Source organism: Arachis hypogaea, chromosome 16, assembly GCF_003086295.3.
Source record: "Arachis hypogaea cultivar Tifrunner chromosome 16, arahy.Tifrunner.gnm2.J5K5, whole genome shotgun sequence".
NCBI classification, from domain to species: domain Eukaryota; kingdom Viridiplantae; phylum Streptophyta; class Magnoliopsida; order Fabales; family Fabaceae; genus Arachis; species Arachis hypogaea.
The window spans coordinates 148,935,337-148,954,182 of NC_092051.1; the positions used below are offsets into that span (position 1 = coordinate 148,935,337).

At 31.3% G+C, this 18,846-nt stretch overlaps 3 protein-coding genes across 6 annotated transcripts; 2 read left to right on the top strand and 1 right to left on the bottom strand.

Moving 5' to 3' along the window:
* Positions 1-879, top strand: LOC140180320 (uncharacterized). The gene has a single exon (XM_072220796.1). It carries the CDS (start codon positions 1-3, stop codon positions 877-879), a length of 879 nt encoding a protein of 292 aa, XP_072076897.1.
* A 7,946-nt stretch (positions 880-8,825) lies between these two features.
* Positions 8,826-15,860, top strand: LOC112697807 (long chain base biosynthesis protein 1-like). 4 transcript variants are annotated; one of them, XM_025751141.3, is made up of 13 exons: positions 8,826-9,061; positions 9,211-9,455; positions 10,393-10,487; positions 10,745-10,833; positions 12,394-12,487; positions 12,584-12,656; positions 12,727-12,859; positions 13,188-13,362; positions 14,202-14,342; positions 14,450-14,545; positions 14,807-14,948; positions 15,095-15,222; positions 15,437-15,860. In XM_025751141.3, exons 2-13 carry the CDS (start codon positions 9,350-9,352, stop codon positions 15,611-15,613), a joined length of 1,449 nt encoding a protein of 482 aa, XP_025606926.1. In that variant the 5' UTR covers positions 8,826-9,061; positions 9,211-9,349; the 3' UTR covers positions 15,614-15,860. The 4 variants fall into 4 exon arrangements, 2 of the variants coding, with proteins under 2 accessions (XP_025606926.1, XP_025606927.1); XR_011873562.1 differs by having other exon boundaries at positions 8,902-9,061; positions 14,450-14,725; positions 14,782-14,948; XM_025751142.3 differs by having other exon boundaries at positions 8,919-9,061; positions 9,214-9,455.
* Positions 15,861-16,520: 660 nt separating this feature from the next.
* On the bottom strand, positions 16,521-18,580 carry LOC112697809 (probable ribosome biogenesis protein RLP24). Its single transcript, XM_025751143.3, has 5 exons — positions 18,381-18,580; positions 17,954-18,062; positions 17,347-17,460; positions 17,111-17,247; positions 16,521-17,018 (listed from the first exon to the last, which is right to left on the bottom strand). The coding sequence occupies exons 2-5, from the start codon at positions 18,032-18,034 to the stop codon at positions 16,841-16,843; spliced, it is 510 nt and encodes a 169-aa protein (XP_025606928.1). The 5' UTR covers positions 18,035-18,062; positions 18,381-18,580; the 3' UTR covers positions 16,521-16,840.
* Between the last annotated feature and the right edge of the window lie 266 nt (positions 18,581-18,846).

Consider the following 18,846-nt stretch of genomic DNA (forward strand, 5'->3'; position numbering starts at 1 on the left):
ATGGTTGGAAATCGCCTCATGCATATCAAGCGTGTTGCATTCGACAGGTTTGCAGCTAATTTTGCTCTCACTTTCAAGGGTCAGGATGCAAGGCGAATGCTCGTGAATGTGGCGTATGCCAAGACTAAGGCCGAGTTTGACTACTGGTTTGATATTATGAGGATTGAGAATCCGGCCATGTTTGATTGGGCCAACCGACTGAAGTATGATAAGTGGACCCAACACCAGGATGGAGGCAGACGGTTCGGCCACATGATGACGAACATATCCGAGTGTGTTAACTCTATACTGAAGGGGACACGCAATCTGCCGGTTACTGCACTTGTCAAATCCACATATGGGAGGTTAGCAGAGCTTTTTGTCGTCCGAGGGCAGACAGCAAAAGCGCAATTTGGATCAGGCCAACGGTTTTGCCAGACACTGGTCAAGGCGATAGAGCACAACCTAAAAGATGTGAGGTGCTTCACGGTTACTCTATTTGACAAACATCAGTCTAAGTATACTGTGGCTGAGACGACTCCTACCGGTAACTTCTCGCTTGGAACGTATCGGGTTTCCCTTAGAGATCGTACTTGTGACTGCGGGTACTTTCAAGCTCTCCATTATCCTTGCTGCCATGCGATTGAATGCTGTGCTCAGTCCCAGTTAGACTGGGCTACGTACGTCCACGAGTTTTATACCATGAGTAAGGTGTTCAGTGTATATCGGATGGGGTTTTTGCCCTCTATTCCAGAGGGTCTGTGGCCACCGTACGCCGGTCCTACTATCGTCCCTGATCCTAACATGAGACGTGCCAGAGAAGGGCGACCGAGGTCAACAAGAATCCGTAACACCATGGATGAGGCCGATACTAGTCGCAGGGGCGGAGCTACATTGTAGCAAAAGGGGCATCCCTAATTTTAATTTTTTGCATGTAAATTATATGTAAATTTCAGTTTAGCCCCCCTTAAAATTTTATTTTAGTGTTATTTTATTGTATAAATATTTTTGGCCCCCTCTAATCTTTCATCTAGCTCCGCCCCTGACTAGTCGGTCGAAGCGATGTGGCTATGCAGACAGATAGGAGACACTCGCAGGACTTGCCCTCAGCGAGGATCTGCCTCCAGTGCTGAGGCATAGGTGTCATTAGGTCGTCATGATTAGCTTACATTTTTCTTTCCTTGTTTGTGATCTTATTTTGTTTTAGTTGTACTTGCTGTTCGTTTTACGGTGACATTATTGTTAGCGATTCTCTATGTAGTTATGATTCTCTCGAGTTAACGTGTTCTAATTTTGTTGGTAATTCTATGAGTGCAACATATTAATTTCAATTAAATCAAAGTAGGAAACTATGTTGCGCCATACATAAAAATTGCAAGTTAAACTTTCATAAAAAAACTCATCCTCCATGAAAAATGAACTAAGTCCACACTAAAATATAAACCGCAATACCCCTGTAACGGATTATGTGATATTTTTTTACCAATGTAATTCGCGACACTCTTGTAGCGGATTATGTGTATTTTGTAAACCGCAATATCCCTATCGCGATTTACATAATTTATAAAAAAAATGTATTTCGGTATCCACTTTACAAAATGTGTATTATAGTAATATTGATAGCCAATTTATTTAAAACAGTAAATTGTCCTCTATATATATATATATATATATATATATGTATGTATGTTGTCATTCTTAAGAAATCGTGTATATGTTAGATTAAAAAAATTAATTATTTTATTTATATGTTCAATAAAAGTAAAAACTAATGATTATATAACGTGAAAATCATTACAATATTTAAATAAAAAATAAGAAACTTTAATTATTGATAGGTGCATATTTTTCAAATGTTTTAAACACATTTCATGTAAAACTTCATACATGAAAACATGTATGCTAGATTGTGAGAAAATTAGTTCTTTCTCTTTTTACTCTTAAAATATTCTTTTTTCTCCATCGTCACATCTTCTCCATGGATTGTTATCGCAAACTATTTTAAATAAATTTTTCTCTTCAAAGCATATATATATATTATTTCAGAAGTACTGCATATATGCATTTATTAACGTTAAATTTTATATAAACTAAATTTAGGAGACAAAATACAAGTATTTAAATTATTTACAAAATAAGTGTTTGAATTTCAAATTCAATTTAAATTTATAGCAAATAAAATTTAAATATGTAATAAACAAAATTAAATTTAAAATTCAATTTGATAGATTTTAGTCAGCGTAGTATTTAAATATGCAGCTATAATTCCTATACAAACTTCATAATATTTAAGACAATTTACTTAAATAAACTATGTTGAGACAAATATTACTCAATTGTCCTGATTATAAAAACTATGTTCAAATGTTCAAATCGTTAGAGTATCTCATAAATTACACATGTATGTGAATATAATTAGTAATAGCAGCCTAGACCAAATTAAGAAAAATTATGTTTAAATATGTAAAAAAAAAAAATGAAAGACTCAAACAAATTACATAAAAATAAATGAGAAAATAATAAATAAGTTCCTGATCTTTGTCCGCGGATATTTTTGTCCCTGACCATTGAAAAATACTTTTAAGTCCTGACCTTCACAAAACTTGGACGGATCAGTCCCTTCGTCCAAATGCTTCCATCAGGAACTGATCCGTCCAAATGACTTCGTTAGGGATTGATCTGTCCAAGTTTTGTGAATGTCAGAGAATTAAAAATATTTTTCAATGGTCAGGAAAAAAAATGTACGCGAAGCAAAAGGTTAGAGTCTTAGAGATCTATTTATCCTTTTCTTATTAATTAGATAAGAATTGAATTTTTTTTTTACAATTAGAACAATTGGATAATATTTTTTTTAAACAATTTATTAAATAAATTGTCCTAATATCTGTACTCACATCATAAGATACATATGGCATATTTATAAGACATTGATAATAATTGAATTGGCATTAAACTTCACCTCTGGAAAAAGCCAAAAACTAGCTCTAACTCTCTGCTCATCGTACTCTGTCACCATGACAATAATTGAACACATTACACATGCATCTTATTGATGTCTTCTTCTTAATATATTGCTTGTTATTGAGTAAGATATGAAATTTATATATATTGGACATGTTTTGCGTATTATCTAATAATAAAAGAATCTTCCTAAGTTAGTGTACAAAATAAATATGTTACTCATGATTAACTGAAACTTTTTTTTTTAAGTTAAGAATGAGGCTCGAATCTAAAATTTTTAAGTGAAGATGAAGAGATTATGTCATTTGAGTTATAGTTCGTTAGTCGTAAAATATAATTCTTCCTAAGATAAATAACAATAAATATATCCAACAAAATTTAAAAGCAGATGAAAAATAATTTTAAAAATTCAAAAGATAAAAAACTTAAAAATTTTAAAAGTTACAAAAATTAACACATACTATATATACCTCCTTAAAAAAGTTTTAGAGATCAAATTTTAAGATTATCGCTTAGGAAATGATTAGAAAAATTAAATGAGATATTTTTGGCTTTAAAATTTGAAAATTTTACGATAATTGATTTTTTTTTCCGATTTTTATTGGCCGATTTTTTTCTTTAATGGAAAAGAGGTATAGAAATCTAATATTGATCTAAATTTTTATATGCATCAATTCTAAATATATATCAAAATACTCTTTTTACTATTATTTGTTATACTCTTTACAATAAAGCTGAATCTTGAAAGTTCAAACTTTCAAAAGCTAACGTTTGTTGAAAATTATTATAAGATTGATGTGTACGCAAATAATCCAAGATATCTTATAAAAGTTCTTAAATAATGCCGTAATTATCATCATTTAGCAGACCATGAATCGCATTACAATTATAAACTGAGATTACTTTGAGAAAAAACCATGCCATATTTCCTGCAAAGTAATGATTTTGAGCTTTTTTATTACTTTTATTGTTCAGTCCTAAATAGAAAAGGACCTCCCCTCTGCTTGGCTATGCTTTTTGTTCATTTCTTTGTATATATATTTTCTTTGTTATATTCTTCATGTGGTGATCGACTGCAAGGAAAGCAAACTTGCAAAAACATAATATATATATATAATAATAATAATAATAATTATATATATTTTTTACAACAGTTCAAAAATTATTTACCAACTGTTTATGTCCTGTCCCAACATTAAAAGGCCCATATCCAATAGAATAAAAAGGGTCCAATCTATAAATTGCTCTCCACTCGTAACCGACCTCTTATAAGGAGGTCGGATTCAACACAAACTTCACCCTGAGGAAGTCGGGATCGAAGATTAACTGGCAAATAACACTTATTCAAATAAGTAACTGCCCCTAAAATCTCTCAACCTACTTCCAGGAGTCATATCTCAACTTTCCTAAAATAAATGGACGGTTATCCTCTTTAAAAAGTGGAATTACTCCAACCGTGGTTATTGGTTCACCACTATAAATATACTGACACCCCTCAGGTATCTCTAATTTCCAATACTCTCTAAATCTGCTTAGGCTCCTACTGACTTAAGCATCGGAGTGTCTTTGCAGGTATCAACCCCCGTTCTTTCATACACGGAAGTCGAACGGATGATCCCTAACCCTAAGCAAGTCGGAGACTTCCCTCTTCAGACGATTGGGCCAACTTAGCGAGTCCAGCCCACTAATCTCCGATTACCCACCGTAACACCAGCAATTATGTATTTGTCGCTAAATTTTTTTAGCAACAAAGTATAAGACGATTAATATCTAGCTACCAATAAATATATTAACAACTAATTTTATTATCACTAAAAATAAAATAAGAGACTGTTAAAAATGATTTTTTAATAATGTAATAATAACCAATGAAAAGAGTAAAATGGTAACAATTTTATCATTATAAGTTGGTTATGATATTATTATTTAATCCTGTATTATACTTCTACTATTGGCTACTTAATTTATTTAGAAGGAAGAACAAATAACTGTAGAATTGGGTGGTTACACTCTCAATCCAAAAACCTTTCTAAGTTTCTTTCTTTTTTCAACCTAACCCTTCATTCATTGGATTTTTGTCATTTAGATGCAAACAGAGCAACCAAAAAGTGGACCCCACATTAATTAAGAACTGTTTATAGAGTTCATATATAAGGTGAACATCAAACCAGTAACATCAATTGAGCTTTTATTATTAACAGTGTTTTCTAATAGGTATGTGATTGAAACTTTTTTTTTTTAAATTTTTTTTTTATATATCCAACAAATTTATTGATTTTTTAACTTTTAATTTTATATCCCAATTCCCAACATGCATCAACCTCACCAAACAACAAACGAAATGACACTCTCATTCTTAGTAGTGAAATTGATTTTTCTTATTCATACTTGAGCATGATAGGTTTGACACGTGACACACCAAAATTATCTTCTTAATTAATGTGTAAATTATTAATTATCTATATAAATACTTATGGATAATCAGGTTTCTCTTTGTTTTAGTTAAATTAAATGTGATTTGATAATGGCAAGAAAAATAGAAATCATTAGAAGATGAATAAATTCATATATCTTAAACAATTTTCTTTTTTTATTTTGAAAAAAATTTCTTTAACAACAATATTATATTAGTTTAAAAATTTATCATAAAAAATTTTATTAATTCAATTAAAAAAACTAAGTATTTTTCTTTATAATTAGTTATCGAGTTCAAACAGGACAACCAATTTTCTTAATTCTAAATTTTAAATTTAAAATTCTGTATACTAATTTCTAACCCTAAATCTTACATTTTTTAAAATAAAAAAAAAATTACAATGAAAAAACTAGTTAATATTGACTACTTAAAAAATCAGTTCCATATATATATTTTTTAATTCTCACTGTTGTATGTAATAACCTAATTAATGATGAAGCACCTAATTAAGTGACATTCACAATTTGCATGCAACTAACAAAATCCTCTATCAACAAAAGTCATTATTAATCAATAATTATTGTACTTCAATAATTTTTTCATTGGTTTAGCCATGTTAATCAGTCTTTGACTGCATTATTGGACCTAATTAATTAACAATAATCCTAGATGATAACACTGTGATTACTGATTAGAGAGCAATGAGATTGGCACAATCACACAGTTGAGGGAATTAAAACTTACGCTACATTTGCCATTTTTGAATAATTTATAAGATATGGAAATTAAATAGAGTAGCTTTTCCTTTATGCTTCTTCAAGTGACGAGGGTGTACTAACTCTGAACCATTGCTTTCTTTATTCTCAACCAACCTCTCGTACCCTACCATATTTTTTTTTTCCTTTTTATCCTATGCTTTTTATTATCTTCCCCCTACCCATGTGGACCTTTAATTCACATGCATGTTCACCACCTCCTTTCCATTACTAATTAACATCACTTTTGGCTTGAAGGATCTTATTTCAATTTCCAACATTATAAAATAAGTGTTTATTTTATACCAATAATAATAATAATTTAATTTTTATTAGGGGTGAATACGGATCGGATCGGATCGGATTGAAACTCGGATATATCCGCAAAATATATAAATAATTTAAAAAATATCAATAAAATACTATTTTTCTACTCTTTTAAGCATGTTTACTCTTAAAATATTATTAAACATATTTTTTTAAATAATAAAAATAAAATAATACAACATATATGATAATTATTAGTTGAAATAAAATATAAAAAGAATATTTACTTATTTATTTTTACGAATTTGCGGATACCTACATGAAATCCGCAATCCGATCCGATAATCTTGCGGATCGGATCGATATCCGCCGTTTTTAGATTGGATTTGGATAAATAATCTGCGGATCGGATCCAATCCATGAACACCCCTAATTTTGATGCATATAATATATTATTTTTATATAGTCACATTCAAATATTCAATTCATTTAAATTCGTTCTTTTAATATTTTTTTGTTCTCGACCAATTTCACATCTTTTTGTCTCTTTTCACCCTATTATCTTTATATAATATATAATTTTTCACCTCTTCATCTATGTATTAAAAACTCACGTATTATCTTTATATAAAGTCAATAGTTAATAACGGTTAAATAATAATTTAATTGTCAATGAGTAATAGTTCAACTGGCATAGTCTCCCCATATTCAATTAAGAGGTTACGGGTTCGAGTCTCCTATTTTTAGTAAAAAAAAAAATAATAATAATTTAATTAAATTTATATTATTAAATTATTTAATAATTTTTAATTATCAATTTTACATGAAAATAACAGTATATTAGTCTTTGTTTTATTGTAATCATTAATTAATTGATAATAAAAAAACTAATTAGAATCAGTTTGAGTGTTATCCCCTTGAGCAGTCATTCTCTATCAAACATATAGTTTATATGCTGTAAATGTTTAGTAGACATAAATGGTTCGGCAATATATTTTTTCTCTTTAAATAAATACTTAGATAATATGAACCAAAACTAAGAAATATTAAAAATTAAAAACTTGATGTTTAAATAGGTTTATCCTATATAATGAGTCACATCATCCGTTAATGTAGATTAAATAAACTAGCTTCTTTTTTTTTCTTTTTTGGTTAGGGATCAAAACAAGAAACTAAGTTATATGTGGTTTTAATAAAGAGAAGATGTGATTATTCCCATAACATGAACATCATTGATATGTGGCCAAATTAAACACCTCCTTGTCCACACATTGTGGAGAAAAAGAAAAAAAAAAAATCCATCTAATTGTGTGATTTGATTTGATATCCTTCTCTAATGATATCTTGTTTTGGATAAAAATCAGAATGTATAACCCGAAATTATTAGTTATCTTTTTGTTATCCCTAGCTATTGCTTTGGGTTCTTAGGGCATGGAGTTGGAACACAACATGTGCATCATTGCAAAGCTTTTCATCATTAGCATGAGTCAACATGTGTCTGAGGCATAGATAGAAAGATAGAAAAGATAAGTACCTAAGATGATGGAGTTTTTAGGACAATAATAAAAAGTGCCATATGATTTGGTCAATGCTAGGCTCTTAATTATTAAATTACTATAAAACTAGCGGATACCTAATTAGTAAATAATCACCAAGTTTATTAGAAGTTTTACATAAATGATTGATTATTTTTTGTCCGTGGAGTTAGATTTTCGGGTTGAATTAGTTTCACTAACTTTTAATAATTTATCATATGTTTGGAACATATATCCAACTAACAAGGTTTTAGGTTAGGAGTTAACAAATATTTTTTTTTTTGGGTCAAAGAAGTTTTTGTCAGAGAACTCTAAGAGTTTTACATGTGGGTGTGGTCAGGTAATTTTTTATTGGAAGCCCAAAAGGTTGATTTATATGGGCCTTTTTTGTTAAATCCAAATTAATGGTTAAAATTTTCAATCAAATAACCCGACAAAAGACAAAGAATGGAAGCCCAAAAGGTTGATTTATAGTGGACACTTTTTTAAGGAGTGATTAATTCTTATAAAAAAAATTAAAAAATGTGTTAAAAATGTACGATAATAGAGAAAATATTTGGCCAATGAGTTATAACTCAAATGACATAGTCTTCTTATAATTATCTAAGAAGTCGCGAGTTCGAGTCTCTCTATTTTTAGTAAAAAAAAATTAAAAAATAATTGTAAGTTGGAGATGAAAATTTTTTAGTGATAATCTAATTTAATTTTTCTTTGGAGTTAAAAAAAAATGTATGAGCTATAAAAGATTAGAAATTCAAATCCTACAAGTTTTTTTTTTTTTTTTTAATTTATATGTGCTCCATTTACCGCTTCATATTTTAAGTAAACCCCAAGTCAACATAGTAAACCCAAGAAAAACTTAACTTTATTTGAAACTTTATAAAATGAAGAAAAGTACATTTTTTGGCGGAAAAAAAGAAAGACTAATCAAAATCGCCGCCTTATGACATATGTACACTTTCGATGACGTGGCATCATATTAGCCGTCGGATTCATTAAAAAAATATCCAAAACAATTCCCTCTTTTTTTTTTCTTTTTTTTTTTCCTTCTTCATTTCTTTGTAGCATCGTCTTCTCACTCTTCTCTTTCATGTTTATATCTGAAAAAAAAAATCTGAATCTCAGCGAAGAGCTCGCAAATACGACAGGTACGACGTGTCGTTTTGGATCAATCTGTAAATCAACTCAATTCTACTTTCCTTGTATATTTTTTTGAACTAAGTTGCAATATTCAAGTTCGATTTTGCTAGTTTAATTTTTTGTTTTTTTCCCCTTTTTTGTTTGATTTATGATGCAGTAGCTTTTTGTTGTTGTTTGAGTGCGAAGAAATTCGAATAGCGGGAGATGCATGTGATTGAGTGAGTGAGGATTTTTGAAGGGTTTATTTTTGGTTTGCTTTGATTTAAGAGAGAGATTTTGAAATAGAGATTAGTGTGATGGCTGAAGCTGTTATGAATTTCGTGAACACCACGTTGGACTGGGTGACTGGTGCTTTAGATATGCCTTCTGCACGAGCTCAGGTGTTTGGATTCCAAATCGGTGGTAAGTGATTTTTCATAATCATGCATTCAATTATGGCTGCGGTCATTTTTGTTTTTGTGCAAGGAAAATTACTTTTGTATGTTGAAAAAAATTCAGTGTGCAAAGTTCTGTTTAGTTTTAAGCATCTAGGAATTCAGGTTGTGGCCGTGAAAAGTAGTTAATGTTGCTAAAGTGGCAATACATGGTTGGATATCGGTGTAAAATAGTTCTATACTGATGTTGCATACAAATTAAATCCAATTACTTTTACAATTTACTATGTAAATGTATTTTATGATGTTGCGTAGGTTCATTGGATTAGCTTCTAAGAAAATTTATATTGTTAGCTTCAAGAGCTTTACAAAGTTACTTTTGCTCGACTGGGTCAAATGGTTTGGAAAATTGTTTCCCTTTGACTCTTTGAGCTTTAAGTCTTGTGGTTGAAAAACAAAGGGCACTATGAGAGCTTCATAGTAAGTCGACCTTGTTCAAACTGTGTTAGTCAGGAGTTAATGAACTTGAAGACATGGGTGATTTAGACAAAAAATACTTTATGTAGTTATCCAATTCCAGTTATATGATACTATTCAAAATATGTAATATTTGTCCTACTAACTGAGGTTAGCTACATGGATTATAGATCACAGTAGTGTTATATGTCATAACGTGTAATACTGTATCACTGTGTATAATTTTTGAAGAGTCTACTATTTCTGCTAATGTAAAGATTTATGTTTTGTTGATTGTATGAAAATCTTTGAAGCTGGCATTGAAAATAATCAAAACCTAGATTAGAAGTCTCTCTCTCTCTCCTTTTTATTTTTTTTTATTTTATTTTTTTTGAGAAGTGGGTTAGAAGCTTATTTTCCTTCTTCTCTTTGTCTTTGCACAATATATTTCATTACCAATGAGATTGATTAATTTGATTTTTTCCTTCATTATTGCCTTGTGTTTGAAGGGCACTTGTTTATCGAGGTTTTTCTCCTTGTGGTCATCCTTTTCTTGCTTTCCCAAAAAAGTTACAAGCCTCCTAAACGACCCTTAACAAACAAGGTTTGTTCAACAGTACTCTGTGGTGTATTTTTATTTTAATTTTTTTTGTTAAATTTCTTTTTTCTGATACTATGAAATATTAAGTTTATTGTTGTTTTTGAAAGCCACACTCAAATTATTCTTTGCATTAATAATAATGAGTTTTTAAGTTGAATCCCTAGCTTATTGTTCTGCTGTTTGTTCTAGGGCAAGTAAATCTGAGAATAATCATGTTTTGGTATTTTGACTCTCTTTGAAAAATTGCTCAATATCTGCAGGAAATTGATGAGTTATGTGATGAATGGGTTCCTGAGCCACTTATTCCTTCTCTTAATGAAGAGCCGTATGCACCACCAGTGCTTGAGAGGTGATTGCATTTTCTTGTCTGGAGGCATCCTCGTTTATTCTTTATATGTTTCTAATATGTTATAATTTATCTCACGATAAGAACCTTTAGAAAATCACACTACAAAAGTTGCCTACTCTATGAGCCCTTTTGGGAAATAGCAGAAGCTACTTTTTCTGACTTTTGAATTATGAAAAGGTCACACTACGCGTGTGTTTGACACTATTATAACTTTTTGAAGAAGTAGAAATATATGACTTCTTCTCTTCGATAAGTCATTCTATCATTTTCGTAGGAAAAAAAATGACCTCAAAACAAAAAAATACTTTCATTCTTGGCTCTGTAAAAAAATACTGGAAATACTGCCTCCCCACCACCATTTTCACCCAAGGTTCCATCTGCTAGAAGCATTGGCCTTGCACCATCATTTTCACGTAATGATTTATCTGCTGAAAATATTGACCCTCCACCACCGTTTTAATTTTTTTTTTCCATGTGATTTTATTTTTATATAGCTACTATTATTTTTATAGTTAGTTATAGCAAGTTTTTGACCCCAATAAAAGAGGAGGGAATTCTAATAGAAGTAAAAAAAAAAACAGCAACAAAATATACATTGACACACATTTCACGTTTTTTTTTTATTTCTATCTATCATATCATACACAATAAAACAGCAAACACTAACTACACAATAATTTATTTGGCATTGCCATCAAGATTATTGTGAATTAAAATTTTATTACTATTTACCACATACAATAACACCGTTATGGGTGAAGATGAAGTAGAAGAACCAGTTTCTACCTAAAAAATGGAACTAATAAGAGAGCAAATAAAGAATTAATTGCCTAAACAATTGTAATCTTAGTGATTAGGTTATAGAAAATCAACATTCAATATTGAAAAGTATTTGTTATCATAGTTGTTTTAATATCCATTTTTTGTGAAAAAAAAAATTGTATTCTTTGAATTATTTATCCAAACGCTACAACTTTAAAATAAGTACTTCTATAACTAAAAATTCAAACACAAAATAACTTATTTATAAGTTGCTATTAACAAAAGTCCTTATACTTAAAGAGCTTATTTAAGTTGTTTACCCAAACTGGGCTTATAAACCATCCACTGTTATCCCATATTTTCATTGTGGGACTCAAGTCCTACACCTTGTAAAGTTGTAACCGGATCGTAAGAGTTTCTTGTTTTCTTAGATGGAGTTCCTACTGAAAAACTGCATTGTTATGGTTGCATTTCTTGGACTATAACATAATATTTATCCTTGAGGGTGAGCCTTGCTATATAGGATTGTCACCTTTTGACTTGGTGTTCAGACATATCTTCCTAATTTTTGAATTCCAGCAATTAGGAATTTAAGTTCAAGATGATGGTTCATCTAAATATGAACAAAGGGATTAATGTAATTTACAAACTACAATTAAAATATCATTTTTTTGGTTCGAAGTATATGTTGTGGAAGTAATCTTACAGTGGGGTCAATGTGTTATGTAAGCTAAACTACTGGTTATTGAGCAATAAAGTGTTCAATATGTTATGTAACATAATAGTACTTTTATGCAGTGCTGCTGGGCCTCATACTGTAATTAATGGAAAAGAAGTTGTCAATTTTTCTTCAGCAAACTATCTTGGGTTGATAGGCCACAAAAAGTTACTTGTAAGGAAATGATCCCCATATCAGCTATAAATTCTTCTTTTTTGCCCTGGGTTAATTCAGTGATTTAATGAATTTATATTTGAATTCTTCATGTAGGATTCATGTTCTTCTGCTTTAGATAAATATGGTGTTGGTTCTTGTGGTCCTCGAGGATTTTATGGAACAATTGGTAAGCTTCTATCTTAAAGTTCATTATTGAGAAAATGCTTTTACTCATATGATATGTTTCCTTGCCCCAGATGTCCACCTTGATTTTGAAGCAAGGATAGCAAAGTTTTTGGGAACCCCTGATTCAATTCTCTACCCTTTTGGTTTTTCCACCATGTTCAGCGCTATTCCTGCTTTCTCCAAAAAAGGAGATATAATTGTAGCGTAAGTGTGCATGAACTCGTCTTTGAATGTTAACTATGTTAATCTTGTTCAGTATTTCCTCAATTTTAGCCTCACGACGTTTTTAGTGGTCTTTGATAAGTAGACATTGGATATATAGATATTTGGTAGTTTTGTTTGATTTTTTTACCACCTTTATTAGCGTGGTCTAAAGAAAGAACTGAGTTACTAGTATCATCTTGATATTTATTCGTAGCAAAATAATGCTTATATGATTGTGTCATCTTGTTCCACTTGGTACAAGCTGATCACTGCAGGCTGCATGTATATAAACCCTCATGTTTCACAAATAAGTTTTTATCTTTTGCAGTGATGAAGGAGTTCACTGGGCAATACAGAATGGCCTTTATCTTTCTAGAAGCACAGTGGTGTATTTTAAGCATAATGACATGAAATCTTTAAGAGAAACTCTAGAGAACATCACTTCCAAAAATAAGCGGGTTGACAAACTGAGGCGTTATATTGTTGTTGAAGCCGTCTACCAGGTAAATCTTGTATATTATGCAAGATGTATTAGCTTTACATGTTCACATTGTTTTAATTCCTTTAATGTTTAGCATTAAAAGCAGGTGGCTACATGAATTGCATGTCTCTTCTTGCAATGCTGGTAAACTGTGCTATATGAAATACTATTGTTGCTGAGATAGGACAATATTCAAGAACTGCAAAATTCAAGATATTTACAACAGATCAAATATAAATTTTGTGCCTTAAAGAGCTGCAATCCTTTGGTTGGTTATATAGCCTATGAACTTGTAACATTTGGGATTGATGGATTTGAAAGGATTATTAAAAAAAAAGGCAACAAGGAGGTACGGATATATATGCCTGAAATAATCATGAAGCTTGATGCATACTATTGTGCTAAAATTCAACTTTGCTTTGAAGAAAGGGGTTAGCAAGGATGTACCTTGATCATTTGGTGACAAAGGGTCTAATACCATGTCAAAATCTTAAACTGCTTGGTGACAGCTTATGATACATTTTATATATTTAACAAAATGATCTCTTGCAAGTGTTGCATCCCTCCTTTATGTGGTTTTCTCCTTAAAGATTGATCTTTTTGGTTATTCAGTTTGTCCTTATAAGATACCAACTGGGATTATAGTTTAAAAATATCAGTGGTATTGCCTGGAAGATTGGTGTTTGTTGCAATGTCAAAGCTCACTTATTGTGTTTGTCGTGGTTTATTAATAATTTTGAATTAGATTAGTTATTATTTTGTGTGTCATAATAGCATCTAACTATATTGTCCTGTGCCTACAGGAAAATAAAATGTTTTGATCAACAGATATTAACATCTTTTTTACCTGTAAAATTTCAGAATTCTGGTCAAATTGCACCCTTAGATGAGATCATTAAACTGAAGGAAAAATACAAGTTCCGTGTTTTGCTGGATGAGAGCAACTCATTTGGTGTGCTTGGAAAATCTGGAAGAGGTCTAACTGAATACTCTGGAGTACCGGTATGTACTGAAAATTTCTGTGTTTGTGTGTGTGTGCACGCGCGCGCATGTATTCTGGGTAGTGTTAGTATTTGTGATGTGTGCTTCATGGGTTAAACTTGCTGCAGATTGAGAAGTTAGATATTGTAACGGCTGATATGGGTCATGCATTGGCTGCAGAGGGAGGATTCTGCACTGGAAGTACAAGAGTTATAGATCACCAAGTATGGCATTTCATATGTGATTATCCATCTGCAAGTTATGTGTTGGATTTCTAAATTTACTAAGGAAAGAAAAATAAGAATTTGTTGATGTGGAAATCAAGAATTTATTTTTTCTTAATTTTTTTGTTCACCACATTTTATATCTCTCTTTTTTCTTCAATACAATAGTGAACCGAAACAGTTGCATTTTCTTCTTGATGCTGGAAATAATTCTTATCCATTTTCCAAATACTAAGACTTGCATGTTTGTAATCTTGCCAGCGATTGAGTAGCTCTGGCTATGTCTTTTCTGCTTCTTTGCCTCCATATCTTGCAAGTGCTGCAATTACAGCTATTGACATTCTGGAGGAAAATCCCGAGCTGTTATCAAAGCTTAAGAACAACTTATCTGTGCTATGGAAAGGTGAGCTTTGGTCTCATTGCTAGTTTCTTGAATTGTAATGTTAGTGTCTACAGTTTAATTGCTCTTATTTCTCGCCCAATCATTCAAGGATTGCATTTAATTGTTTGGTTAAGTACTCTGATTTTGAGATACATTGGATACTGCAGAATTGTCAAAAGTACCAGGTTTGAAAATTACAAGTAATAAGGAGTCACCAATTGTTTATTTGAAATTAGAGAAGTCAACAGGTTCGCAGAAAGATGACCTATGTCTACTTGAAAAAATTGCTCAGCGGGTAAGTACTTTTTTTCCTTGACAATTGTTGGTTCCTTCTTGTTGTGACGAAATGACTTAAAATATATATTTTACCAAAGTTAACTTAGTGTATGACGTCTCAAGATAATAGAATGGCATAGATCTCTTGGTACATAATGCATTAAGTTTATGTTGTTGCATCATAGTATTGTGCTTGTTTTTGTTTGTGCTTATGAATGTTTTTGTATTTGTAGGTTTTGGAGGAAGATTCTGTATTTGTGGTGGTCTCTCACAGATCAACATTGGACAAGTGCCGTTTACCTGTGGGAATAAGATTGTTTGTTTCTGCAGGGCATTCAGAATACGATCTTCGGAGGGCATCTGAATCATTGAAAAGGGTTTCAGCACAAGTCCTAGGTGGTCATAATTGAAAGCTATATACATATATACATACACCTATCTTCTGCTTGTTTTGTATGTACCATAACTGTATCAAAATTTCAGATTTTTTTTTTTTTCTGTTTTGGTTTCATGTTTAGTTAATCAATTTTGAAATCCAGGGAAGATAAAGAAAGTTGTGTAGTTGATAATTCTTGTAACATTTGATGCTACTTTTGTGTGTTGGTTGCTTACTGAGTTTTACATGTAGAATAGAATAAGGGTTTTGTTTTTTATTTATTTTCTATTTTTCTAGTGAGTTGGTGAAGATGCCTATTAACTACAATTCCTTAACTGTATCTTATTTGATTTTTTTGCGCGCTCTCAAGTGTATTGCTTTGCATGCTAGATGCCACCAAGAACCAATGTTACACTTTACATTATTCATCACTTGGCTGTTAAATTTAAGGTTAGGGTTTCTAATTGGTTTAACGTTTTGTTTTTATACTCGAAGAATTTGCAACTATCTAGATTGAGCTCGATAGTCTATGCAAGTGTGTAGTGTTTGAAGGAGTGTATGTAAATAACCCAAAAGAAAAGGTTACAATTCAATCTGGAAAGTCCGAAAAATATGGTTGTGTAATAAATGGAAGTCAAATGCTAGCTTTTTTAATTTAAATAAAATTTTATTTACCACTTTAATAAAAAAATAAAGTCCTCTAATTTTGCATGTATTGCCGGATAAAATCGGACTGGTCTTAATCCAAATCCAACCCTAAATTTGGACCGAGCCAATTTTTTAGACCATGATCCTAAACCCACAGAAATTTCATCTTTTTCAGGGCATAATAAAATCGGGTTAGTTCCTGGTCTAAAATCTAAATCATACCTACATAATATCAAGCCAAGACCTTAAACTACATAAACAATTAAACATTGTTGAACACACAAAGCAGGAAGTAGGCAGTACAAATTCTTTGAACACAGATATACTCGGCATACAAGGAGAATTCATGTTAGGCAACATATTAAGTTGTTTCTTCTTGACTGTCTCAGAGAATCATCTTCCAAAGACTCCATCCAAACATGTCACCAACATATCCTCCATGCTCAAAACTGTTGTTTCAAAATTCATACCATTCGCATTACTGATTGACAACAAATTAATCAACTTACAATTTCGGCCTTAAAACCTCTATTAATCCAAATCCAGCCACAAACATCAAACAAATGAAAAACACACACATACACACACACACACACAGAGTGCAGCATTGACATCACTCCTCCATCGCATTGTTGTCCTCTGATTGCTGTTGGGAAACAGAGACTTTGATCTTTTGTGGTAATGTAAGAGATGGGTCCTTCTGAAGGGCCAAAGGAGCTTTGACCAAACTGATGCCCTGCTCCAACTCCCTTGTTGCCTCCTTCTGTATCTTTCTTTTCTTGCCCTTCATTCTATTAAAAATTTGACAAAATGTCAGCAAATAACAAAATGGGAGGGCATTGTAAGGCTTCCTCATCATGTAAAAGTGGAAGTGATGAATTACCTATTCTTATGGTGCCTCTCCTCCCTGGTGACTCTGATCTTTTCAATCTTTGGAATGGCCTTGAGGACGTTCTCCGCAAGATTCCTGTCATATCTCTCTGGCCTGTTTCGCTTTCTCTCAAACTCAAAGGTTGAATCCTAACGCAATATATGATAGTCATGAGGCTCTTTCAAACCACAATTATGAGCGACACAGACACATAGGCCAAAAGAAAGGAAATATAAAGTTTCATTTACCTGAGTCATATCCTTTCCATGCACCCGCCTATACGCCTTGGTCCATTTTACTTTCCGAGGATTCCTCTTCATTTTGAAGTTCTTGTGGCATTTAGATCTACAAAATCGGAAAATCTGCAAGAGAAGTTTGTCATAAATCTGCACCATATATAGCATGTAACGCGGGGCTATAAGCCTATAACCAACCATACATAGCTTCCTGTCACTCTTGAGCATTTCATGAGTTTTGAATATATATGTACTTAGCCTACCAGTTACTTTATGAAAATGAATTAACAATACTCAATGGAGTTCACAGGTGATCGAAGAACGAATTCAAATATCATGACAAGTACTTGTAAATCTAAGCTAAGGTGGAATTATGAAGCTTATAGAACATAGTTAATAAAGGCCTTACTTTCATATCAAGCATTTGCCATCAACTTATCCAACAAGATCAATACATAGATATCCACATAATACTAGTTCTCCAGTAGCATCTATACATATGGAGCAATATAAAGATAACTAGAAATTGAAAGTTCACTTAATAATTTTCAGATGTTATATGATTAGTTCATTACTGATAAGATAAATGAGAGTTCCATAGGGAAGAACAGAGGTTCACCTTTGCATCATTACGAACAAACTGGATTCCATGTCCAGGGTACACGGTTGAAGAACAAAACCAGCACTTTTCCAATCTCATTGTGCCTCTAAACTAAAAGCAACACTTCCTAAAAAGGCAAAAACAGCATAAAAATTAAGGATCATAAATCATCAGTATCAACTATAATACTGCTATCTAGATTTCCAGTAAGACCAAAAAAACAATTAAAAAAAAAACTCATCAGGCAAATAATTTCAAAGAAAAATAATATATATGAACAGTGTCTTTGGACTACAACAATTAACGAGGAAATAAACGGTAAGGAAAACCTAGCAGCAAGATTTACAAATTAAAGCGAAAATTTCTCGCCATGAAATCATTTAGCTATTAAATAGTTAAGTTAATGAAAAGGGAGTTTAGCTAAGAAGCATAAGAGAGAGAAAACCTCAGATGGAGAGAGAGAGACGGCGGAGTGGCAGTGTCGCCGCCACGGCTGCTGAGGTTTTGAGGGTTTCGCTAAATTCAGCTTTAAACTACAGAGTCTACGTATAGGAGTATTTTTTTTATTTTATTTTATTTTATTTTGGATAAATTTAAAAAAATTTGGAGTTTTTGAATTTTGAATTTTAATTGAGAAGATAAAATGTGATTTTTTATTATTTATTTTATGGATAGTACAAAAAAAATATAAAATAAAAAATATTCAAAAATAAAAGATTATATTTTAATCTTTCAAGTAAAAATTTAAAATTTAAAAAATTTAAATTTAATTTAAAAAATTATATTCAAAATTTAAAATAATAATAATCAGAATTTAAAAAAATGATTAAAAATTAACTTTTAATCAATATTAGTCAATTTTAATATTTAAATTTATAAATTATAATTCAAATTTTATAATTGATAATTTA